Consider the following 26,860-nt stretch of genomic DNA (forward strand, 5'->3'; position numbering starts at 1 on the left):
GCCGGGGCAATTCCACGGAAACCAACTGTGTCCGATGCACTTCAACTACAACTGGTAAATTGGGTAAAAGCAATATAAAATAAATAAAAGGTGTACATCAAACCATCTGCAATTCATCAAATAGAGTTTTCAGAAATGCCTTCGTAAGTATCTTTTTTTGTATAACATTTTCTATCTTTTTAGAAGAAAGCTCTCATAAATTTCCCCACTCGTGTGGAACATACATATAGAATGCATATAAAATTTAATATAAAGGGAAACACAACAGTTGTTCGATACTAACTGCAAGTAAGTTCACAGAGTTATAAACCAAATCAAATTCATTACTTTAGTCCTTGCTCTCGCCATTTGTTGTAGCTACTACTGGGGCGGGGGCAGTGCCATTCATTTTTATTTCAGTCGCACTCGCGGCTGGTGCCTTAATGGGCGAGGATGGTTTTCCTTTGGCCGCTGTTGTCGTTGTGCCCAATGGTTTCTTCACTCCTACTGGCTTTTTGGCAGCCGTAGTTGTTGATGTCAACTTCTTTGTGCTAGTGGTAGTAGTGGTAGTTGTCCTGGTCGACATAGTCCCAGTTGATGTTCGTGATGTTTTTGAGACAGTGCTGGCCGTCGTTGTAGTTTTTGCTGCCGGCGGTTTGGTTGGACTCTGTATGGGAAAAGATCAGTTCATGGTTAATGATGTTTACTTGTTTTAAGGGCGTGAAACTCACGTTCATTCCAATTCACACAATCTCATACAACACACTCATATAGCACTGCCCTGTTAGCGATTATTAAATCTTCTGTGCTTTCTATTGGAAATTAACCGATATGAATTTATATTGAAAGAGAAAATGCTTGTGGTATCTCATAAGCTGCTGTGTAACTTGATTCGCATGACCTAGCTTGTGATAATCCCAAATCCGAAAATGACATAATTTTTAAACTTTAGATGAGATCGAAAGCAAAAACCCAAGTCCAACTCGGACGCAGACGCCTAAGAAAATTATTGAAACATTCGAACACAAAATACTACGTTAAGTACTTGGATTAGTAAATTATGAAGATGGTCGTGAAATTCGATATAGCCATGATGATTTTGCCGTATTGATTGTTGTAAAACTGCAAAAATTTGAGTAGACTCACTATAGAACGAATGGTCAACGAATCTGCATCTGAAAGGATATTCGAAGGCAAAGCCGAAGGAAGAGTAAGATCGTCAAATGAGTGAAACCGTCGAAGGATCAAGAAACTTAACGTAGATGTGTCTATTGTGACTCTTTATTTAGTGTGGGATGATGCCTATGATATACAAATGACAAGCATACGTTTGTCAGGAATTATTGTTCGCCAAACACTTAAATTGATGAACTAGTCGAGATTCGAGTGGGGAATTTTCAATAGAAAAATGGGAATGTCCGTATCTTTTAATGAGGGGTCAAGCAGCGCACTGCAGGATAGACTGACGCGGAACATAGCTCCCTGAGGCCAACCTATCTCTCTCTGAGGATAAGCTGTCTCTCCTCAAGGACGGTGCGTGGCTTTTCAGGAACCAAGCCTCTCGTCTACCAAGACCGTTAGCGAGTGGTGATAGCCACACCCTGTACGAGGTGACCCTACTATTAACAAAACGCTACGCATCTAGACTGGAGAGTCGAAAAACACCTCCCCCAATCCAGGGTGTTATGCGAATCGTGCCCATTAGATAGTTTGCAGTCAGGGGTAACTAATTGTATTCGAACGGAGCCTCACTGATACCTGGTCGCCTCAGTGAGTAAGTTAGACCTTATCGTGCTACTGGGGGCTATGGCACGGCGGACCTCTTAACCCCCATACTCGTGGGAATCAAATGAGTACAAAAAAAAGAAAAGAAAACGAAAACCAAACAAGCGGGGCCCCGTACCACACAAAAACTGGTTAATCAGGCGGAGGCACGTCTCCGAATTACTGAGAGCCAGGTGATTACACCCAAGAAGGGAGAAGTTGGGACGTCAAGCAGTGGATCCAAGGTGAGCATTGGTATACTGCGTGGACAACAGCCAACGAACACCACTGCTCAAAGAGCAGGGACCGACAAAAGCACGTCTGAGATAAATACAACAGACATCAGGAAGGAGACAGGTCTCAGTGGCGTCGATGTTAAATGGAACCTGCGCTATCTGAAGGAAGGGCTGAAACCAGAAGAGGCTCTTAAGAAGACTCAGGAAAGACCTAAGCTATCTCTACCGGAGCTGGGAAAGCGGGGAGCAGCAGAGATCAGCCCGCATGAAGAGAATGCTCCCAAAAAATCCAAACCTGAACCCAAGGGAGAAGAAAACCCGGGCAGGTCAGGAGTGAAGGCAGAACCCAGGAAGCTATGCTTATGTGGTCAAGGGCATTCGACTGGCCATACTGCCAAAAAAGTTTCCCGAGCAAATACTCACTCGTGAGGAGCAGGAAATCATTGAGGACCTTGTCGTCAAGCAGATGATCAAGGGTTGAACTTCGAAACTGGTGTTCATCGGGATACGCTTTCGACCAGGCCTTATACTGGTGGACTGCGCGACGGAAGACACCGCAGAATGGGTTAGAACCATAGTTCCTAGATTGCCAGGCTGGGAAGGGGTGGAACTGTCAACATGTGCTGGGAATGATATACCAGGAGCCCACATGGTGACAGGTTTTCTGCCAAAAGCCGCGGCAATAGAAACGGAACATCTTATGAGCCTCATAATCGCTCAGAATGAAGATCTCCATACCCGGCTATGGAGAGTCTTCAGAAGCAAGGTGGAGGGCAAGGATAAACTCCTCACGATCGGGGTAGATGACCGATCCCTGGAGGCAATTAAACGTCGGAGTTGTCATATCAACTACCGATTTGGCAACATACCCGTGCATGTGCACGGGGAAAAACCGAGGAAAGATACCTCGGAGGAGGCAACGGGTGAAAACCATGCCGAGGTCCCTGAAGAAGTTTCGAAAGCCATAGAAGCGGAAAGGACTGGATCAACCAGGGAAATAGACCTGCTGCCCAAAGAAGAGCAGAAGCTAGACGACCTAGACCTAGGACTCCTAGGGCTCACGGTGGACAGCGATGCGCAGGAAAGCGCTATGTCGGAGGAGGAGGGCGACACTCCGACAGTGGAAGATAGTCCAGATAAACCTCCACCATGCGAGAGCTGCATCTGCAGTGATTGCAAGGGTAAGTTCCAAGGAGAACATTGGAATAGTGCTGGCTCAGGAGCCCTGGGTGTACCGGGGGCAGATTCGCGGTCCGCAAGGAGGAAGCATGCAGGTAATTTGGGACGCCTCTTGTGAAAAACCAAGAGCTTGCATAATTCTTAAACGTAATTTAAAGTACATATGTCTTTCAGAGTTCTTAACTGGGGACCTTGTGGCTATACAAGTCTCATTGGAAGCCGGGAGGAGCACTCGAGAGGCAGTTGTGGCATCGGGATACTTCCCAGGAGACGAAACCCGGGCTCCACCGGAACAAGTCGCAAAACTGACGAAGTATTGCGAGAACAGGGCGTTACCACTTCTTCTCGGCTGCGATGCCAACGCCCACCGCGAAGTCTAGGGAAGTAGCGACAGCAATCGTAGAGGTGAGTACCTTGTCGAATTTATTCTTAGCAATAAGTTAGAAATATAGAACGTAGGGAATACTCCAACATTTGTGACCAGCACCAGACAAGAGGTACTAGATATAACTCTAAGAAATACCCTAATGAACGGAATGGTCAGGAATTGGAGGGTGATGAACCCTCTATGTCTGATCACAGGATAATCAGATTCAACATTGAGGGTAACTCCGAAATAGAAAGAATGATAAGGAATCCCAGGAGAACGGATTGGGAATCCTACACAACGCACTTGAGCAACAACATTGCCCACCTTCAACGGTGGCCAAGGCCAACAAAGCGTCGGAAACAAAAGACGACATTTGGAATGTTCCATCGTTACTCATCGCTCGACTACACGCAATCCTATATGTCGTCCTCTGTAGTTGTGTGTTTTCGACGCTTTGATCGCCATTCCACAATGTTCTTAGTCTAAGAGAAGTTAATACCACTTCTACTCTGAATAATATAAGCATAGACAAATGCAAAGCGACAGTGAATCGATATTTTTACGTTCCTTTATGACAATAAGGATTCCCATAATGCAAGGTTTTTTGGAAGAAACTAGATGATTATATAGTATCATAAAACGAAACCACGGTTGCAGCCAACTATCCTCTGTATATCCATGGTAGTGGAGCACCCACAAATTTCTTTCTGTCGACAATGAATTTCATCCAGGTACGGACAAAGAACGAGAAAAACTTTTCAACCATAAAAATCCAATTTCCAGATGCTCTCGAATGGTAATTGTGGGTTATCCCTTAAATACCAAGCAAATGGAGAAATGACGAAAGAGATCTTAAGGTAATCTATAAGTAATTGTGACGAAAATCACTTTGGAAAATTATGTGTGACGTCAATGTAAATCGTAGTAATGACAATTAGCCAGCTGTAGGAACTGTAGTGTGTCAGGACGAAAAGCCGATTTATCAGGAAGTGATACAACGTAAGAACGCCAATGAGATCCCAAAGCCGATGGACGAGATGGTGCAAGAAAAACGGCAAGAGGAAATTTAAAAGTTGAAAAGTCCAGTCAGGATATTTGAAAACCACAAGAAGTGAGCAGTCAGGAAGTGACTAAAGAGGAGGAGCGAAACTGGCGAGAAGCAGTAGACCATGGAAAGGTCATAAATGAAGATGTAAAATGGTAGAAGGTGGCTATGCGAGAAGGTACGAAAAATAGAAGAAAATTGAAAAGTAAGAAGTATACACGGGTGAATATCGTGGAGCGATCCAATGGAGTTTATCGTTTGAGTGCTGCGGCAGAGAAAGAGTTGACTTTCGAGCAAGTATGACAAGGCTCTGGAAAAGTGGTAAAGGAAACAACTAATCTGGAGGAGGAGAACCAAAAAGGAAGCTGGAATGATTTAACGGTCGAAAGTTAGTTAGCTAAAATTTATGCGCCACGACGGCAGAATCTTCTGCAAGCGGTTAGATATGTATTCAACGTTTCGGAAAATAAAGGTCATGGAGTCGTACAAATGTTGATACTTGTGTTACGAGCAACAAAACGGGGCATCATTTCGAAGCATCATGAAGTAGTAATCAGTGAGCATTTGGATGCCACCGAAACTATAGCGAAGAACCAGCGGCAATTCTGTTAGGCTACATGTTTATGATCAGATTGCGTAAGATAATATGATCAAGATGAGTTCGCAAAAAGGCCGAAGATACGAAGACGAAGGGAGATGCTGATATCGCGAAGCTCCTTCGGGGACCAGAGCTAGTATGGTTCCAGAGTTTACAGTCCAAGAAGGAAGAAAACGAAAGTCGCAATTGAAATTGGAAGGACTTCATTGGGAAATTAAGGAATTTAACGACGCTGTTAACTTAATTGGGCGGAGTGGACAAAGCCGGATGGAAGTGAAATTGGAGTACTTGGGAAAATGAGGACGATTCGGAACCCCAGGCAAATAGTGACGATTCTTGTCCGGGACGAACAAGTTTATGCGGTGGGCAGTGTGACTTCAATGTAAATCGTAGTAATGACAATTAGCCAGGACATAAGGAAACTTTTCGAAGGCGCAAAGTAGTTTTTTAGCAAAGTGTTTGCATGTTTTTCTGGAATGTTCCACGGGGTATAAAAGGGCCGGAAGTCGATCTAATTCTAGAGTCACGTCGGTTATGAATACGCCTTGAATTGTACCAGTTAAAGGAATTGTTCTATAATTAATTGTGCAGTATAAGTTAATGTGAAACAAACGCTTATATTAAAGTTATAGAACGGGTTTCTGTCTAGTGCTACACACGAGTCTACGTAAAGCAAGTAATGTAACAAGTGACGGATCTACGTAAAGCAAGAACGTACCATAACGTACATGACAACATACTTTATTGGATCGAAAATGACAAAACGATGCTATAGTATAGCGCTAGACAACAGGATTGTTTACAGAGTCAAGTCTTGGATAAGGATTTGGCTTGTTTGTTGTCACAATTCCACCATAAAATCTGAAGTCAGAAGGGACTGTTTTCGGGAGATCTTCGCTAAGCAAACTGAGCCGGGGCTAGCTAGGCACAGTCGCACAGAAGCAGTGACAGAAACGAGGAAAACTCCGACAACCATTTGATTATTGTTTGCCATTTTGATCATTAATAATCATACAGCTTTGCCTGCATAGCTGACAAGTTATCCCCAGAGAGTTGTAACTCCCTCAATGAGATTGTAGGACTATCCAGGCCTTTTAATAAACTCCTCAGATATCAAGTCATAACCAACTAGCTAACTTTCTGAATCCTGTATACAATACAAATTCCGTCCCTCGCCCTCGTGAAACGTTTTCTAATCCTGAATAATACTTTTCTCATATTATCGTGTTACCCCAAATTATACACTGCACGAACCTCATGAACAAAGACCCAAACTCAAAATGTTCATCTAATGAATAATTTCATTTTTGAAACTAGAAAAACACCAGGTAAGGATCACCAATCTACCCGGAAAGAACTGTAAAACATATTTCTGTGCGGATGACTATTCCCGGTATAGAACGCATTTTTATTATTTCAAAATCAATGCACACAGAATATTTACAGAAGAAAATTTGTCTATAAAAATAATCGTAGGTTTATTTGAAAGCGAGTGTCATACAGTTTTTTGCTTCTTTACATCCCACGTAGAAAGAACTTCTTTCCTTTTCAGTAATAAACTAAATTGATTAGAGTTCTCAACTACGTATAGTCACGAAACATGTTCCTTACCTTGAGTGCTTCCGTTTTTCGAAGTGTTGAAGTGACTGTACTTCGTGGTGAAATTGCTGGTTTGTGAGTGGATGTGACTGTGGTTGATTTGCCGGTTGGCGATAGGGTTGGACGAGGACCAGATGCCGTTCGAGTAGTTGAAGTAGAAAGGGGGGTACGTTTCAGTGCAGTAGTGGTAGCGTTTGTAGTAGATGAAGTTCGTGTGGTTGTCGTACTTCTGCAAGGTAAACGTTTATGACGAATTGGTAAATAATTATGCAAACAAGACTGTTGTGTTGTTGGAAAAATGTAACGTACTCAAAATCGTAAGTTTTTGGTGTACCGTAGAAATGAAAATTGTAAAAGGAACTACAAGAGGGAACAACTTTTCTACCAGTCCAGTCACTTACCTTGTGGTCGAAGACACTTTGCTCATAGTTTGTCGCACAGCAGGTTTGCTCTCGTCAGTTTTGGGCTTCGTTAGCGGTAATTTTTTCAATCCGACGGGGGAGCTCTTGGTATCGGTCTTGGCACGAGCCGAAATAACATTTGACGATGATTTCTTTTCTGTAGATACCGGTTTCGAAGAAGGCGCTGGTGCCGTTCGGGGCCGGGCAGTAAGCGAAGTGCCAACTTTTGTTTTTGATGCTGTTGCTGCTGTTTTTGCTTTCGCACTATCTGATATTGAAGCAGAAGTGGAAGATGTCGTCTTCTTGGGACCAGTACTGGACGTTTTTGGTTTCAAATCTGCCTTCTTTCCTTCTGGTGCTTTAGTTATTTTTTCCACTTTTGTTTTAGCAACTTTTTCCTCAACCGCCAATTTTGGTTCTTCCAATTTGAGATTGCTGATATCAGTGATAAGAGGAACATCGCCATTTGTATTCGCTTCAGGAATCAGGGATCCATTTGTTTTGTTAACTGAAATCAAACAATTTTTTTAGGGTACATCCAAGCAAGAATTTATCAACAATATACCTTCAATTTCTGCTTCGTCTTCATTGGGTAACATCTGTACGGTGTTCATCATATCTTCAATCTTTCCAAGTGAAGTGTCTACGGGCGACTGGATATCGGATGTCTCATTCAAAGAGCTATCGTATTGCTCCGCCGGACTAATTTCTTCTTTTTCTGGCTCGTGCATTGCTTCCTTCAGGTTGAGACTCTGAGGCGGTTCGGCCGCAGAAAGTTCAGAAGGACGAATGCTGATTTCCGCTTGGAACTCATTGGCCGTGGGTAACTGGAAGTCGCTCATCGATACCGCTGCCCCTTTCTGAGGACTCTGTGCGACAACATCATCTCCATTCAAACAATGTGGTGGTATCAAAGCTGTCAATGGCTTCGTATCATCAATCTCAGCTGGCCGACTTGCGGCCTCGTTTTCAAAATCTTTTTCAGTGGGCAAAGCCACATCCTCCAACGAAAACGCACCCTTCTGAGGGCTCTGGGCAATCACGTCATCATTATTGAAACAAAAAGCGGGTGATACCCGAACAGGAGTGAGTGTCGGAACGAATTCCTTGGCATCCGGATTCAACTGTGACGACATGTCTTCAACTTCTTTATCTAAATCAGAGACGCTCCTCTTGAAATGCTCTTCAGATAGTTCGTTCGTAGAGCAAACAGAAGTTTTCTCTTCTTCTCCTTCCTTTTTATTCAATTCCTGCAATGTAAAAACAACACTGATTATCTTCAAACAGACCAACCAAAATAATTGTGCACCGTTTTATTGTTAATTTATATACAAATATATTTTACGGCAAACAATTATGAAATTAAAAAAATATATATTCATACTTGACATTCAAAACAAAAAACGTATGACATCAAACGACTGATTTACCCACCTCTGTTTCCTGCGATTTGCTCTGCTCCACCTTCTCTTCTAAATCAATTTTGCTTTCCGAAAGGATTTCTTGTTCTACCTCGTCTCGCGGCACTGTCAAATTGCATTCTTCTAGAGACGCATCGTGAACTTCTTCCTGCACGGCTACGGTTTCAGATTCCTTTGCTATTTCTGCTATTTCCGGTTCTGGGAATTAATTTTAAAATAAATTTGTTCAAATGAGAACTGTTGGGCGCTATTTATCGTTTCTTTCGAAATCATATTGTCCAATGAATATAGAAACAAAGAGAAATTAGCTTTTTAGTCCCGATTGCGACTATCCCAATCGTCAAAGGAATTTCTCTGCTGATTTATTTATTTTATGAAACAACGCGAACGGAATTCTTGAGAAATAAGGACTTCCCCCAAAAGATTAGGTCGAATCAGACTTCAACAAATGAGAAATAAAAGCTATTGAAGAATAGTATGTTTGTAGGTTTCCGAGAAGCTTAGACACCCCCTCTAGTGTTCTGTTTCATGTATTTCTGAAGCAACCCCTTGCGGCCGTTCTGGGATAGTGGATTCGGCTATAGAAAGTTCAGAAATCTAGCTCCCGCGGTACGCAGATTTCTCATGTAGGATATGACCCACGCGTCTCAGCTATCTCGCGTAGCTTCAATCGGCGATCTGTCACTACGAGATCCTGAATTTTGTCACTTTATCCTTCGTGGTGGCTGTTTTCGAGACAACTCGTTAAACCAATTTTTTACGGTCGCCATCATAGGAGCAGAATCACCATAAACAGAATCCAAGAGCTCTTTGATTTCGCTGTGCGATTTCCACTTTTATATGCGGTTACAGTGGGCGACTGCGAGAATGTAATACACGATTTTTTCGATATTGGCACCAACGGGCGATAAGGCTAAGTACTTATCCGATCGCCCTCGTATGTGTGAAACGAGAGAGCACTGATAAAGGAGACTATTGATGCGCGGGTAGGGTATTAAGTGATCTTATGTTAATGATCGAAAATTGTTTGTTAAATTTTCAAACCAGTTAGAGGAAGAACGTGCGTCACGGAATTAAAAGTCAACTCATTGTGCATTCTGTGTCCGGATAGCTGAGTGGTTAGAGCGCAAGGCTGTCGTACGGAAGGTTGCGGTTAAAAAATCTCACTGGTGGCAGTGGAATTTGTATCGTGATTTGACGCCGGATACCAGTCGACTCAGCTGTGAATGAGTACCTGAGTCAAATCAGGGTAATAATCTCGGGCGAGCGCAATGCTGACCACATTGCCTCCTAGTGTACCGTTACGGTCTTCAATGAAGTGCTCTAACACACTTCAAGGCCCTGATCCAATATGGATTGTTGCGCCAACGATTATTTCCGAGTTATCACAATCTCGGCAGATGCCGGATTTTACCTAATACTAGTACTAAGTGCCAAGCATTTAGGCTCGGACGATCCTACCGACTTAAAAACTAAAAGGGGCACTGGTGGTGGTGGCCGGTGGGAGAATCCGTCGAGTACTCCCCGCATCATCGAGCACGTATGGAGAATGGTGTACTTCTGCATGGTTTGAACCAGACTGTGCGAAAGTCGAAAGTCGCCAACGATTATTATTATTATCATTGTGCATTCTGGTTCGCAGCGGGAATTGCGGGAGAGAAATTTCACGCATAAGATCTGGTGTTAGTACCATGTGTAAAATGTAGTACATCGGTGTGTGCCCAGGTGTTTGCGCTTGTCACATGTGATGGGGAAACACACGCAAGAAAACCATCTAAGCGCCATAGCCACAGCAATACATTAAAAACATGGGTCAAAGATATACAATGACATTTCGTGCCCCTTTGCCGGTGGATTTGCTCCTCCTGGTTGCTTACGAGAAAATAAATAGAAAGCATCTCAATTGGTCAACATAAACATCCACGAATCTGCCGAACTTCTTTTTCTTCAGCCTTTGTCCCGTTCACAAGCGGGGTCGGCGCGTCGTGATCGGCTTCGCCATTTGGCTCTATCGAATACCTGATCTGGGTGCAATCTCGAGGCTTTCAAATCCCCATCCAGCGTATCATGCCACCGTTGCTTAGGTCTGCCTTTTGGTCGTTTACCATCGACTTCGATGTTCAGACCAATCTTGGCAAGTGAATTCTCGTTAGCACGAATTGCGTGACCATACCATCGAAGACGCCTCTCTCGCAACTTTTCCACGATCGGTGCAACCCCATAACGATCGCGGATATCCTCATTTCGGATGTGATCTAAACGTGTCACGCCACTACTCCAACGTAGCATCTTCGTCTCCATTACCGCAAGACGCCGTTCATTGTCTTTTATGGTCGGCCAACACTCAGAACCATAGAGAGCGACTGGACGGACGACATCGCGGTAAATTTTAGATTTGAGACGTTCGTTGATACGTCGATCACAAAGGACACCAGTTGTGGAACGCCACTTCATCCAGGTTGCGTTAATGCGTGAAGCAATTTCATAACGCAGCTCTCCATTAGCTGATAGCGTTGACTCGAGGTATTTAAATCGCTCAGTTCTGGGCAGATCACTGCCGCTGACAGTGATTGTGCCTGTTTCATGGGGATCGGTCGTTAAAAATTTAGTTTTGTTTAAATTCAATCTGAGACCGTGTTGCATGAGGCGATTATTCCATTTTTGAACAAGTTGCTCGAGGTAATGATGGCTAGGAGGCCAAAAATAATAGATTTTTCCTCTAAACAATTTTAATGAAGCCCTCAGACCAGAAAGTGAAAGTGATCAGAAAGTGACCACAGATGCTCAAAAAAACGCAAGAAAGGTTGGAATTATAACGCACACTCCAGCCTTACAAAGCACTCATAAGGCATACCCTGCACACTATCTTGCCGACTTTGCGCATTTGGAGGTTATGGGAAAAGTGAAGTAAAAAACGTTTACATTTTATAGTGCCCCACTTACATGTGAACATGATAACGAGGCCCGAGGTGCTATCAAGATCGCCCATAGCTGTAAAAGACTAGTCTCCAGCCCTAGTAACATTCGACGCTTGGAACATCGAAACCAAGTTGATGAAGAGTGAAATGAGGAATATAAATAGATCTCCTTAACCAAAATAGAAATCCTTCTCTTAAATTTATATACATTCCCAGAAGACCTTTGTTCTTTTATCCTTTGTTAGGAACATCGTAGGATAAATTTTGTTCTTCGAACAAGTCAATTACAAATTTTTCATACTCCAAGCCTTATCTCGATAAAGTCTGTCTGTGACCTCTGTAGTGTCTAGGTAACTTACAAAAAACATTCCAAATATAGTCAGTAGGTTTAACTCTATTTTGACCTTCTTTTCCAAAGTGACCCTAAACACCCCGAACATCTTGAAAGCTTCATAGCAGAGTAGGAAATCAAACTCGTATTATTTTTATTTTAAAATCTTTTTTTTTTTTGCTTTTTTCAGTTTCTATTTTCTAATAGTACTCAATAAGATTCCTAAGCCAGCTAATGTAAAGGAACAAAACTGAAGGGAAAGAGTCCAGCAACAAGTCGGGAAATCGAAAGCTTGACGCTTCAGGTATAAAAGGTTTTATGTTTCCCTATGTGAGGAGGATAACGTAGTTCTCCATTGGCTTATAGCATTGACTCGAGATATTGAAATCGTAGGTTACTGCCATTGAAAGAACTGAGCAATTTAAATATCTAGAGGGGCAGGTTACTCCCATTGCCAGAACTCTGCGATTTAAATATCTCGAGTCAATGCTATCAGCTAATGGAGAACAGCGTAATGAAATTGTTTCAAGCATTAACGCAATCTGGATGAAGTGGCGTTCCACAACTGGTGTTCTTTGTGATCGACGTATCAACGAACGTCTCAAATCTAAAATTTACCGCAATGTCATCCGTCCAGTCGCTCTCAATGGTTCTGAGTGTTGGCCGACTATAAAAGACAATGAACGGCGTCTTGCGGTAATGGAGACGAAGATGCTACGTTGGACTAGTGGCGTCACCCGTTTAGATCACATCCGAAATGAGGATATCCGCGATCGTTATGGGGTTGCACCGATCGTGGAAAAGTTGCGAGAGAGGCGTCTTCGATGGTATGGTCACGCAATTCGTGCAAACGAGAATTCACTTGCCAAGATTGGTCTGAGCATCGAAGTCGATGGTAAACGACCAAAAGGCAGACCTAAACAACGGTGGCTTGATACGCTAGATGGGGATTTGAAAACCACGAGATTGCACCCAGATCAGGCATTCGATAGAGCCAAATGGCGAAGCCGATCATGACGAGCAGACCCCGCTTGTGAACGGGACAAAGGCTGAAGAAAAAGAAGTTTATTTGAGCAGATATCGGAATACGACATATTTTGAAGCCTAGATTTCATATGATTCTGATTTTTTTTCGGATTTTTAGTTTGGATAGTTTCCGAAAATGAGTCCTGTCTCACTTTAAGTGCGTACATTTTGACTCCTTACTCACGTACTTTGCAATTCACACCAAAACTAATATCAGTTTCGGAAAGTACTAATCGAGACCTTTCATTTAATACCCTACACGACTATATCCGGTGAAAATTTTTTTGAATCCCCCCTTTGCATGTATGGGGAACCCCCTTTAAACTCCCTAAATTTATGCCACTCGCTTTATGCGTGGGATTTCATAGTTCCCATCTGTCCACCAAATTTCGTTCAGATCGGTTTAGCCGTTTTGGAGAAAAGTGGGTGTGACAGACAGACAGACATTGAGTCGATTTTAATAAGGTTTTGTTTTACACAAAACGTTAATAATAAAACGGACTCAATCCAATCAAAAATTTGAACAAGCATTAACCTATCTTATAATTATCTTCTTCTTTTTCTTCAGCCTTTGTCCCGTTCACAAGCGGGGTCGGCTCGTCGCGATCGGCTTCGCCATTTGGCTCTATCGAATGCCTGATCTGTGTGCAATCTCGAGGCTTTCAAATCCCCATCCAGCGTATCAAGCCACCGTTGCTTAGGTCTGCCTTTTGGTCAATACAATTATGGAATTTTAGTAATATCAACCAGGGGCGTGACGAGAAAACTCGGACCCGGGGTGAAAATTATCTGGATCACCTACTTTCCCTTCCTCTCCTCTCTCGTGAGGCCAGGTACCAATTCAAGCTTAGAATTTTCTTATCAAGGCAATATGCCCAACTTATCGCTACAACTGGTGTTATGGGCACCGATCAGTCAACCATTCTCTCGTTAGCCATCGTGAGCCTTATCAATGCAGTATTGTTGATTTGCCGGGGTCCCAAAAAGCAGAACAACAAATTCAATGGGATGTCTTGAAATAGTGGTTAAGGTTCATCAATATCCTGACAGACGTAACCACCTAAGTTTACGCCGGAAAGTTTTCCTCCTAGAGAGCAATGCATAGAAGGAAATGAAGATCAGTTATGATCTCATTTTCTTGAGTTTTGGGAATACTGTCAATACTTACTGAGATCTAAACTTCAACACTGCGACAGTATTCTGAGGGAATAGAGAATTTATGTTGGGAATACTAGGATTCGATCGCTTCAAAGATCGGATTTATTGAGTGCATGTTTTGGAAATCGGCGAAAAGGCAGCTAACGCGATGTTATGCTTTAGGTTAGTTCCGTGAGGAAATCAAGACGAATAGGTCTCATCTTAGCGCATAGGAATCTACATAAATCCATTTGGGAGGTTTCTATTCGATCCTATCGACTTGCTACAGTGACATTCCTTTTCTGAACACACCGACGAAGCAAATATTAGAATTCTAACGCACCAATTTCAAATGACACATCACAATGGACCCCCTTTCAGGTTGACTTTCGAAAACCAAAAATCGACCTACATTTGCAGTTAGCTCACGAACGAAAGTAGCAAACGCAACTAGAAACCCGTATTCAAAAAGGAAAGCGACCATCTTATCCGCAGCTATGGAATGAATGTGTTAAATCCGATCCATAACTAGAAAGGAACTCACCAGGTGCTAACTCCGTCAAAAAACTTAGAACCAACTTTTCGTGCTGCCGTCAAATTTCTTGAGCTGCTGTCAGAAGTCCGCTGCTTTCTCGCACTTTCATTCACACATTCACTACCACCACCAGTCGCGGCTCGAGCAGCGCGAATCGCTGCCATGAATGTCAAACCGGCGTAAGTACCTGAAAATACCCAAATCAGACACCGCCAATTTCGGAGCGAGTGCCCCTTCGTCTCGTCCTTCATCGCCGTCTTCTTCCTAAAGTTCTAAACGTTTTCTCTACTCTCTTTCAATGCCATCATTATCAGTTGCTCTCTTTTCTGACATTCGGCCCATTCGGCTACATCGCATATAGGACTGTGTGCGTGAGATTCCACTGTCAGTCGCGATCCGAGGCACATCGCCTGTAAAGCGAAGCTGAATGAATGCGTAGATAAACCACTACGTTCAACTGCGCAATGCAAAGCCAAACATTGATCTTGATTGAACACGTCAGTTCGCTTCGAGATCTCGTAGTGAACGGACGTGTTGTGGAGCAATTCAAGTGTTCTAGGAACGAAAATTAAAAAGTGACAAAAGTGACGGAAGTGTTAAGTGGAGTGCTCTGTAGAGCAATTAAACAAAGGAAGTATCGTTCTGTTAACAATATACAGTGGATCTCAATATTATTGAGACGCCGTATATTAAAGTATAATTTACATGCGATTGTTTTTTTCTGTTTTCTTTTAGTGAACCGAATTCCTGACATCCACGCAGGACGGGCTTGGGGACAAAATGTCCGCCAAGAGGGCGAAGACAGGGGGCCCCTCTGACGAAGAGGGGGGCCCGAGCCCCGGAGACGAGAATCGAGCAAATCTGCTCGAGATAATAAAAATGCTGAAGGAGGAGATCGCGGAGCTCCGGGCAGAGCTCAGAGCAGAACGGGAAAAACGGCAGGAGAAGGAAAACCTGCAAGCCGGACAGCCCATTGAAGTGGACGACATCGTGGGATGTGCGTCTGCTTTCGCCGGAGATGTCTCGGGAGAGCCGACCAACTTAGAAGCCAGCAACATCGTAGCCGGCAACATTGAAGCGAACAACGTTGGAGCCAACAAAACCGTAACGAACAACATCACCGTTGCAACATCGGAGGACGAAGACCCATTCAACTTCGTCACAAGACGTAAGTCAAAAAGGAGTAAGGTTAGTGCCAAAAGTGTTAAGATTAGTGAAAGCACTCCCCAGGCAAATATTATCCCAACCCCCGCTCAGAAACCAAAGAAGCAGAAGATACCGGTGATTACTGGATATTCATTAAATGTTCCTGTTCTGCTAAAGTCCCTTAAAGCAAAAGGGATAAAGGCAACGTTCAAGAACACGAGGGCGGATAAGACCCTCATTTTCGCCGAATCCATCGAGGATCACGGCAAAATCTTCGCTCTCATCAAAGAGCAAGGCTTAAACGCCACAACTAGCACCCCTCAATCCCTGAGGACGCAGTCCCTCATTATTCGAGGATTACATCGGGAAACCGATGCTGTAGAAATTCTGGCGGAGCTTAAAGCTGAGCATCCGCAGCTCAAAATCCGGTCTGTAGCCAACTTCCTGACAAATCAGGACAAAGCTCTACATAAGGAGAATCCTTCTCTTCCAATGAAGTCTCAATCGGGACTTTTTATAGTGACCTTCGAGCCCTCTCAAGAGCTCAACGACGCCTTCAAGGTGAAATACATTCTACACCAGAAGGTTTCCTTAGAAAAAATAAGACCGTTGGGACAGATTCAATGTTTCAATTGTCAAAATTTTGGGCACGTTGCTCAAAATTGTACAATTGTACATCGGTGCGTTAAATGCACCACAAAACATCCGCGTGGCGACTGCCCACGCCCCTCAACGGAGGTGCCGCAATGCTGCAACTGCGGCAAAGTCGGACATCCCGCCAGCTTCCGCGGTTGCCCAGCATATAAAGATATGCTGGCCCGAAAAGAAGCTGCCAAAGTCCGCAAATCTAAAGAAGCACAGCAGACCAAACAGGCAGTAGCACATCTGTCGCAAAGTTTGGCCAAACCAGGCATATCTTACGCTGAAGCCATGAAACAATCACTGCCCCGCGTGGCTCCTGCACCTCCACCTCCAACAAAGTCTCTCCCAAACCAGCCGGCTGCATTCCGTGAATTGGTTGGAGCCCTCACCTCAGCCAGCACGAATGAACAACGGCAATTCGCTGCCATTAAACTTATTCTTAATTTATGGAGTTAAGTATCGTTACTTTTAACTCCGCGTCCCTTGTATCTCACGCCAAACGTGCCACTGCCCAGGTGTTGATCGACTCTCTGAAAGCAGACATTTATTGCGTTTCGGAGACCCATCTTAAAAGCAGGCATAACGTGAACTTCACCGGATATAATACCATCCGGGACGATAACAACACCGGCTCTGCCCTATTAATCAAAAAAGATTATGAATTCGAGGAAGTCGCCATAGACAACCTGCTAACCTGTTCCGCCGCGGCGGCTTTCATTAAAACGGCTGGCAATAAACGGATTCTCATTGTCTCCGTTTATATTAGGTGCCAATCTAGAAATGAGGAACTGGGCCATGACTTAAAAGTCTTGAGCGATCTCCAGTTGAAATCTAATTACCTTGTCTTTGGAGGCGACTTCAACTCCAGGCACACTCACTGGGGCGACACGGCCATTAACTGTAATGGGAAAACCCTGCTCAAATGGATCCACGACCCTTTCTCGCCTACCAATCTCGTGATGATCTTGCCGACTTCTCCGTCAAGGCCCAGTAGTCAATCTATATTAGACTACTTCCTTCTGTCTATGGAAATGAAGCAAAGCTTTCAGGTAATATCATGTGATACCTTACCAGGCATGTCCGACCATTTCGCGGTCAATCTCAAACTGTCCTCACCTTTTTCTCTGCAAAAGAGAGTAATGACCACAATTAGGTCTTTCGCCCACACTGACTGGGATAAATTCAGGGCTGAGTTAGCACCAAAACTCAACTTGAAAAAGCTCTCAAATAATCGCAATCTGTCGGACAAAGAAATCGACGAAGCTATTAACTTGGCGTCTGACGTTATTGACACTGCTACACGCAGAAACTCTAAGCTGATAAAAGTCGATGAGTTTGAATTCAATTCTCTTCCACATGAGATAATGCTTCACTTGAAAGTTAGGCAGATTTGGAGGCGTAATCTTAAGCGCAAATTTCACGAGTACGGGAATAAAATAAATGCGGAATATAAAGCATTACTCTCCCGGATTAACTGTCTCAGTACGCTAATCCGTGGTATGGTGGCGACCTTCCGTAGCAAGGAATTGACCCGCAAACTTGCAGACATTAAGCCTGGAGCTAATATGTTCCAAAATATCAACAGGCTAACCGGGAAATACAAAGCCCGCAACTTTGTTCTAACCCAAAACAAAGTGCGAGTCTGCAGTGATGCTGAGAAAGCAAAAACACTTGGGGAATTCTTCGAGCGACAGCTCAACGCAACACCTCCGAGCAACAGAACGGCTCTCACTAAGACTGTTGATTCAACAGTCAGAGATTTCACTTCTAGGAACTGCTACAGAATCACGTCTTTTTCTGCCCAGAACCCTTCCAACAAGCCTACTGATTCGAGCAAATTTCTGAGTTTATCACAACTCACTGCTATCACCCATAACCTTAACGGTAAAAAGTCAGCAGGCCCAGATGGAATTACGAATTTTGTCTTAAAAAATCTTCCAGTAGCCTCCATTAAGTTCCTGCTTGCGGTTTTTAATAACTGCATTAATAATGGCTACTTCCCATCCACCTGGAAAATAGCCAAAATTATAGCCATTCGCAAAGGAGGTGTCTCTTGTGAACCTGGTAATTTCAGACCCGTTTCACTTCTATCTAACCTGGGGAAGCTTTTTGAGAGAGCATGGACCGTAGGGCTGGTCCAACACTGCAATCTTAACAACATTATTCCAGACCATCAGTTCGGTTTCCGTGCTAAACACGGAACACAGCACGCCCTGAGCTACCTCCACGATACTGTGGCCAGCAGACTTAACGTCAATAACAAACCCACGGTAGCTTGCGCTCTGGATTTAGAAAAGGCCTTTGATTCCGTCTGGATAAACGGGCTAATCTATAAACTGATCAAATACGAATTCCCAATCCCGACTATCAGACTTGCCATCAGTTTCTTCGAGGATAGACATTTTTACGTCAGTGTCGGAAATGAGATTTCCGATCTCTTGCCGGTCACTTCTGGAGTGCCGCAGGGATCCATTTCTGGTCCTACTTTATACAATATTTTCACTGCTGATGTTCCCTCCCCTGAGGTCGGTACAGAGCTTATTCAGTATGCCGACGACACACTCGTCTACTCCTCTAATTTTCGCCCAGACAAGGCAGTTAGCGATATAGAGGATTACTTGGTTGACCTCTGCTACTACTACCAGAGCTGGGGTATTAAAATTAACTCAACCAAGACACAAGTCTGTATCTTCAGGAGGAAATCTACATACTCGGGATCTAGATCTATCCACAGGAAGGCTAAACGCCTGAAACTGGAAATCGGGAATACAATAGTAAGTGGGTCGAAATCGATCAAATATCTAGGAATCAATTTCAACGAATTCCTAAGATTTAACGACCATGTTAAACTCGCCATCGGAAAAGCAAATGGTGCATTGCGCAAGATCTACTTTCTTCTTCGCAAAAAAGTGGGTCTAAGCACCAAAACTAAGCTGATCCTATATAAGACTCTCATCAGGCCCATCATATGCTACGGAGCCCCTTCGTGGATCACTTGCTCTTCGAAAGCCATGGATAAATGCATGTCTTTCGAACGCCGTGTATTAAGACATTGCACTGGATTGTCTTACAATTGGAAGACTAAGAAGTGCGGCAGGAACGCCATAGTATACCGGCGAGCAAATATAGACCCCATTAGAGAATATATTCTCAACATTACGGAGCGGTTTTTCAATAAACTTGAAAACCATCCAAACCCAAAAATTAGAAGACTGCATGAGCAGGGCAAAACAATCCCACTAGCGACTTTCCTTAGGCCGTGCCAGATACTGAACCCTGACCTAAAATCAATAATCCTGTCCCTCTTCGATACACCTTGCCTGGTAGGAGTGCAAAGAGGCTAAGCACTATATGAATATTAAGTGCTATTGTATATAGTAGAATTAAGTACTTATGTAAGTAAATGTAAGTAGTAATAAGGTAGATGTAAGTAAGTAAAACAAAACCTTCTCGCGTCATTAGTGCGGACGCAGTTTTGAAAATAGGTTAAGTAATGTTTTAATTAAATACAAAGCCAAGGAACGTTGTAAATTACAGTTTGTTTTTACACAATAAAGTTAATTACAGAGAAGGTCGGGTAGGCCAAACAATGTATAGCCACCCATTGTAATAATTCTAAGCTAGCTAAGCTAATTCTAAGCTACTTTTAAGCAAAATGTATCAGATGTAAGACACTAATTAGAAATAAATAAAATGAAAATGAAATGATTGAACACGAGATCGCGGTCGATTCGTGGTCTGGCGATTCCCGTTGATTTCTGTTGAAAGCTCGTCGTCTGAGCATGGCCATTAGCGCTACATACAACAACCGTTTACTTTCCTCACTATAAGCCAATCAATGCACGTATTGCACGCACATTTGTGTGAATGTATGTAATTTACAGTTAATCACAAAAAAGACGATTTCATATTCAATTGAACATATTTAATGTTGGAAAAATATTATTTAGACACAAAAAAAGGTGAAAAAAAAGTGTGAGGCTCTTCCAATAATGAGGGTAGACAAATCTGCAAAGCGATGAAGTATGACGGAAGTCCTGCATTGGTTGTTGTTTTTAAGGTTTTGTGTAAACCTATCACACTTTGACGGTTTTTTAAAAAAAAAATGAACGTTGAATTGTGTCACGTAGTCACAGATTAAATTAATGGATGAATACATGAAACAAAACCTTATTAAAATCGATTCAATGTCTGTCTGTCTGTCACACGCATTTTTCTCCAAAACGACAAAACCGATCCGAACGAAATTTGGTGGACGGATTGGAACTATGAAATCCTACGCATACAGCGAGTGGCATAAATTTAGGTGGGGTTTAAAGGGGGGCTCCTCATACATGCAAAGGGGGAATCAAAATTTTTTTCCACCGGATATAGTCGTGTAGGATATCAAATGAAAGGTCTCCATTTGTACTTTCCGAAACTGACATACTTTTTGGCTTGAATTGCAAAGTGCATGAGTAACGCGTCAAAACGTACGCATTTATTTATGTTTAATGTTGGTTAAGTTCTTGGAATTTGCTAATAATATTAAACTCGAAGTGTGAAGCGAATGAGGTTGACTATTATCAATACAGGGCTTTCGATCAAATGATTTAGTTTAAATCGCTTTCTAGCAAGTAGAGGGCAATCAAATTTTAAGCTATGTGATAGGAACCCTCCGCGATACCTATAAGAAAGAAATGGATGCCGCAATAACCGCAGTCAACAGAGGACCTGGAGATGAAGCATCAACAAATGATCTTCACAATCACCTGAAGAACGTTATCATGGATACGGCCACAAACATACTTGGCCCCAGCCACAAAAGGAGTCGGAACGGCTGGTTTGACGATGAATGTAAGCTAGCAACGGAACGGAAGAATGCCGCATACCGAGTAATGTTGCATTCTCAAAGAACGCGGGCACGCGCAAAGACTTATCACGAACTCCGTCGGGCGGAGAAGCGACTTCACAGACGGAAAAAGGAAGCCTGGGAGAACCAACAGGTCTGTGAACTAGAAAAGTACAGGGAGCAACCGCACCAGGCGCGCAAGTTTTACCAACAAGTCAGCAGGATGAAGCCGTATACACCTCGATGCTCATCCTGCCGAGACAAAGACGGAAATCTGATTTCCGACAGAATAGGCATATTAGAGCGATGGGTTGAGTATTTCGATGAACTACTGAACAACCAGACCATCGGCGAGTTGGAGGTCCCGCCAACTGAAGACGACGGACGAATACTGCCACCATCAAGTTTAGGAGAAACAGTCCGTGCAATTCATCGGCTAAAAAATCATAAGTCGCCAGGAGCCGATGGAATTACAGCCGAATTGGTTAAATATGGAGGCGACCAGTTACACCAAGTGGTTCATCAACTTGTGCTCAAGGTATGGGACAGCGAATCAATGCCTGACGATTGGCAACGAGGCATTATCTGTCTCATACATAAAAAGGGAGATATCACACAGTGCAGCAATTATAGAGGTATCACGTTGCTGAGTACCATCTATAAGATATTCTCCACTATCTTGCTAGGCCGGATAGCCCCATACGCCCAGAACATCATTGGCCCATACCAAAGAGGTTTCACTCCAGGCAAATCAGCAACAGATCAGATTTTCTCTCTGCGGCAAGCGATGAAAAAACTGTTGGAATGTGGACAACAGTTGCACCATCTGTTCATAGACTTTAAAGCCGCCTATGATAGCATAGCCAGGGTAAAACTGTACACGGCCATGAGGGAATTCGGTATCCCGACGAAATTAATAAGACTGACTAGGCTGACCCTGACCAATGTGCGAGGCCAGATAAAAGCAGCAGGATCACTCTCAAGACCATTCGACATCAACAACGGTCTACGACAAGGGGATGCGCTATCATGCGTCCTCTTTAACCTGGCCCTCGAGAAAGTGATCCGTGATGCTGAGGTAAATGCAAGAGGTACGATCCTCTTCAAGTCCACCCAACTACTGGCCTATGCTGACGATATCGACATCATGGGAAGAACCACCCGAGACGTACAAACTGCCTTCATCCAGATCGAGCAGGCGGTAATCGGCGCGAGATCTTGGGCTGCACATCAATGAAGGCAAGACAAAATATATGGTGGCAACGTCAGCACCGAAGACGAATCAACCAACAACATCAAACCGCACTGGTCAAACACAAACACGAAGAAGAATAAGGATAGGAGAATACAACTTTGAGACCGTTGACAATTTCTCCTATCTAGGGTCGAAAGTCACAACCGATAACAGCTACGATGATGAAATCCGCGCACGGTTGTTGTCAGCCAACGGAGCCTATTTCAGCTTACAAAGACTGTTCCGCTCGAAACGTCTCACCATAGGGTCAAAGCTCTTACTGTACAAGACTATGATCTTGCCAGTCCTCATGTATTCCTCGGAACCTTGGGTTCTTAGCAAGAAAAATTGCGAACTCTTGGCCGCGTTCGAGAGAAGAATCCTCCGAAGAATTTTTGGCCCCCTACATGAGGATGGACGATTCCGTAGCCTACACAATGACGAAATCTATGAGCGATACCATGACCGTCCGGTTGTGGATAAAATCCGGCTCAATAGGTTACGGTGGGCGGGTCACTTAATCCGTATGGATGAGGATGATTCCACCCGGAAAGTCTATAAAGGTAATATCTATGGTAGAAAAAGAAGACGAGGCAGACCGTGCCTAAGATGGAGCGATGGCGTGGGTCAGGACGCCAGACAGCTTTTAGGGATATCGAATTGGTGGACCTCGGTGCAAAACCGGGATGTCTGGAGTTCCTTATTAAGGCAGGCCTAGATCGGATACCGGTTGTTGCGCCGTTGATGATGATGATGATGAAATACTGATCGTGTAAGATCAGCTACAAAAATGGTGATGAAAAAAAACACTTTGGTTGCATGCATTTAAAGATCCGAACCATTTGAAAACTGCACTACACTCAAATTACCATCAATCCAATCATTCTGACTGCTTTTATTTAACAATTTAAATTTTCATTAGTCCGTCAGTCATTCCCATAAAAATGCACTACACGATCAGTTTGCCATCATTTTGTCATTCATACTGATGTCAGATCGATGAAATACTCATCGTCTAAGGTCAGCCATAAAATCACCACAAGATGTACAGTACTTTACCTACAATATTGGAGTGTAAAGTTTGACTTCCACGGCTGAACATATTCACAAACGAACGCACAGACAAGGGTATCATTATTAAATCACTTTCGGAAACACACTATTGTTTACCGTAACCATACAACACACTTGGATTCGAATTTAAAATTTCCTTTCTAGTTCAAAATTGGCAATGAAGTGAACTTTCGGTCGTTCCCGAATCGGGGTAGCATCCAATCAAATTCTAGACTCATTGACATTTTTTCAGAAAATATGCACACTCCTCAGAAATATATCTTACCGGGTAACAAAAAATTAGTAATTCTTGGACGAGATGCTAAGCGATAAGAAGAAAGGAGGTGTCCGTTTAACGATTGACAGATATCGGAGGAAAACAGTATGCGTCCCATAGAGTAGGGAAAAAAGAAAAACAGAAACAGCGGAAAAAAGAGAACGTGACGACTCTATTCCAGATAATAATTTCTAACCCAAACAGTTTATTTTCCAGTGAAAATATACATTGTGCTTCACGATTTAGATTTTATTAGAATAGTTTCTGAAAAAGGACCAGTCACATGTATTTAGTCTGTACTTTGCGATAACTCCCTCCGTAACACTCTTTCGCCTGTATGGAAAGTAATTTAGAAATTATCAGTTTGATAAAGATGCAAACACTGAGTAATTTTTCTTGTGAATGTCTACACTATATATACCTTTTTTTATTGGGAAAGCTCGTCTTTCGTTGTTTGAAATGTAATTTGCAGCATCAACAATTTTTTCTTTCGTCGGATCTCACTCTCCGTTATTTTCCCTTAAATTTGGGAACGCATAGCTTCCAAATACAGAGTGCGGCAGAATAACTTCCTTTTTTAAAATGCGCGCCACTCAGTTAGTTGATGTCATAGCGGAGCGCTAGTGGTCTCGTTCAAGAGGGTATACTGTAAAGTTTTGTCCCGACACGGTTCAGTCGCCATCATGCGTTGAAGCGTGCCTTTGCCGTTGAGGTTTACTTTTCAAGCGGATGTTCGGTTATGGCAACACAGCGTGCATTTCGGAATCGCTTTAATTTAGCCTCGTTGGCTCCCGTCCCAGACCGCAAATCAATTGTTACATGGGTCACTACATTCAGACAAACTGCAAGTGCAACAAAAGGAAGAACTGGAGTCCCTCGGCCCGTTAGATCACCTGAGAACATTGAAGCAGTGAGAGCGTCAATGTTGCGATCGCCACGGCGTTCTGCGCGCAAACACGCATCTGCCCTTGGACTATCCGATCGTTCTGTGAGAAGAATTCTTCGTGACGATCTTCATTTTCATCCCTATAAGATGGCGATAGTGCAGGAACTTTCAGAACGTGACTTCAATTCTCGGATGAACGCGTGTGAGCTTCTTCTTGATGTCGTTCCCGAGGGTGCTATTGTTTTTTTTAGCGATGAAGCCCATTTTCATTTGTGTGGGTCGGTTAACAAACAAAACATGCGCTACTGCGCTGACACCAACCCTCGAGAATTGCATCAAAAGCCTTAGCATTCACCCAAAGTCACAGTGTGGTGTGCAATTTCCTCAGCTGGAATTATTGGTCCCTGGTTTTTTGAGGAAAGTGAGGTTACAGTGACAGTGAATTCGGACCGGTATGTAAACATGCTACAGAATTTTTTTTCCAACGGCTAGAAAATTTGGATTTGGGGGACACTTGGTTCCAACCAGACGGTGCAACAGCACACACTTTAAAAGCATCGATGGCTGTTTTGAGGGAACACTTTCCAGAGCGCCTTATCTCAATTAGAGGCGATTTGGAATGGCCGGCACGCTCTCCCGATCTGTCCCCTTGTGATTTTTTTTCTATGGGGTTTTTTGAAATCCCGTGTTTATGTCAACCGTCCAAGAACCCTACAAAATTTGAAGACCAACATCCAAGAAGAAATTGCCAACATAACACCTGCTATGCTAACAAGAGTCATGACAAACGCCAGAAATCGGTTTACGCAATGTATGGAGAATGGGGGACGTCACCTAACAGATTTGATCTTCAAAACAATGTAAATAAAAACTTTAGACATGTACATGTAGTTTTTATTGAGTTTTGAAAAAAGGTAGTTATGCTGCCCCACCCTGTAGATATGTTTTAACGGGCTGTGCAACATATGGACAACCATTGTCATGTTGCAAAATAACTTTATCATGCCTTTGCTAGTATTGCGGCCATTTTTTCTTGAGTTCGCGGCTCAAACGCATCATTTGACGTCGGTAGAATTTGCCCGTGACCGTTTCGTTCGATTTTAGCAGCTCATAGTATACCATACCCAGCTGGTCCCACCATATACACAGCATGATCTTCTCACCATGAATATTCGCTTTGGCCGTCGATGACGAGGCATGGCCGGGGTATCCCCACGTTGCCCGACGCTTGGGATTATTGTAATGGATCCACTTTTCATCGCCAGTAACTATTCGATGCAGAAAACCCTTCCTTTCTTGTCGTTGGAGCAGTTGTTCGCACGTAAAAAAAACGGCGTTCGACGTCTCTTGGCTTCAGTTCATACGGAACCCAATTTCCGACCTTTCGGATCATTCCCATTGCTTTTAAACGGTGGGAAATGGCTTGCTGAGTGACTCCAAGTGTTTTTCCCAAGTTCTTCTTGCGTTTGCGATGGATCTTGGTCGAGCAATGCCTCTAATTCTTCATCTTCCAAAATTGTTGGCCGTCCGGCGCGCTCTTCGTCTTCCAAGTCAAAATTGCCACTTTTAAACCGTCCAAACCACCTCTGACACGTTCGCTCAGATAGAGCATGGTCACCATAAACTTCCATCAAAATGCGATGACTTTCGGTTGCTTTTTTCTTCATATTGAAATAATGAAGTAGAACTCCCCGCAAAAACACATTATTTGGTACAAAATTGGCCATTTTCGTTGATAAAAAAAGTATTGTTGTTTACACTTCAATTAAATAATTTATACTGACGTTTGTGCCTATTGACAGTAGCTTTCCGGTGAATGTTTGGAAAACCGACAGAACTTATTTGTAGGCCTTATACAAGCACATGGAATCCAAGAACCACCATCGCTCGAAATATTCAAGATTCTGATGAATTTTTGCAAATAAAAAGTCATCATATTTCAGCCCAGGTTCCAGTGAAAAAATACTTCAATACACGTCCAGGTGAGCTGCTTGCAATGAACTCGTAGTGCAGGTAATATTCTGTTTTCACAGTAATGACATAGGAAAGAGTAACCTTCTCTGGGATTCATGAGTCTTCTCCTCTCTCTATATTCTTGTTGAAAAAAATCATATAATATATATTTTCAACTTCATTACTCCAAGCGAATTATGATGGCGAACTGACAAGAATACACAAAACCCAATATTGCTTTGTACAAAACCGTGTCTTCCAGCGACCATATAGACCCTATCATTTCAATTTGCGCATAG

General features: G+C 43.2%; 1 protein-coding gene across 4 annotated transcripts in view; it reads right to left on the reverse strand.

Moving 5' to 3' along the window:
- Positions 1-6: 6 nt before the first annotated feature.
- The window catches only part of LOC119647306 (titin-like), an 85,248-nt gene continuing 58,394 nt past the window's right edge, over positions 7-26,860 (reverse strand). For 2 of the 4 annotated variants that reach the window (XM_038048216.1, XM_038048218.1), the window contains exons 6-10: positions 8,606-8,790; positions 7,737-8,421; positions 7,172-7,679; positions 6,783-6,999; positions 7-646 (exon numbers count right to left, since the gene is read on the reverse strand). In XM_038048216.1, the coding sequence (XP_037904144.1) occupies positions 329-646; positions 6,783-6,999; positions 7,172-7,679; positions 7,737-8,421; positions 8,606-8,790 (1,913 nt within the window). In that variant the 3' untranslated portion in view covers positions 7-328. Of the gene's footprint in view, positions 647-6,558; positions 6,716-6,782; positions 7,000-7,171; positions 7,680-7,736; positions 8,422-8,605; positions 8,791-26,860 lie in introns of those variants that run through there. The other 2 variants (XM_038048219.1, XM_038048220.1) reach the window with 2 other exon arrangements.

The sequence above is a fragment of the Hermetia illucens genome, chromosome 1 (assembly GCF_905115235.1).
Source record: "Hermetia illucens chromosome 1, iHerIll2.2.curated.20191125, whole genome shotgun sequence".
NCBI lineage: Eukaryota > Metazoa > Arthropoda > Insecta > Diptera > Stratiomyidae > Hermetia > Hermetia illucens.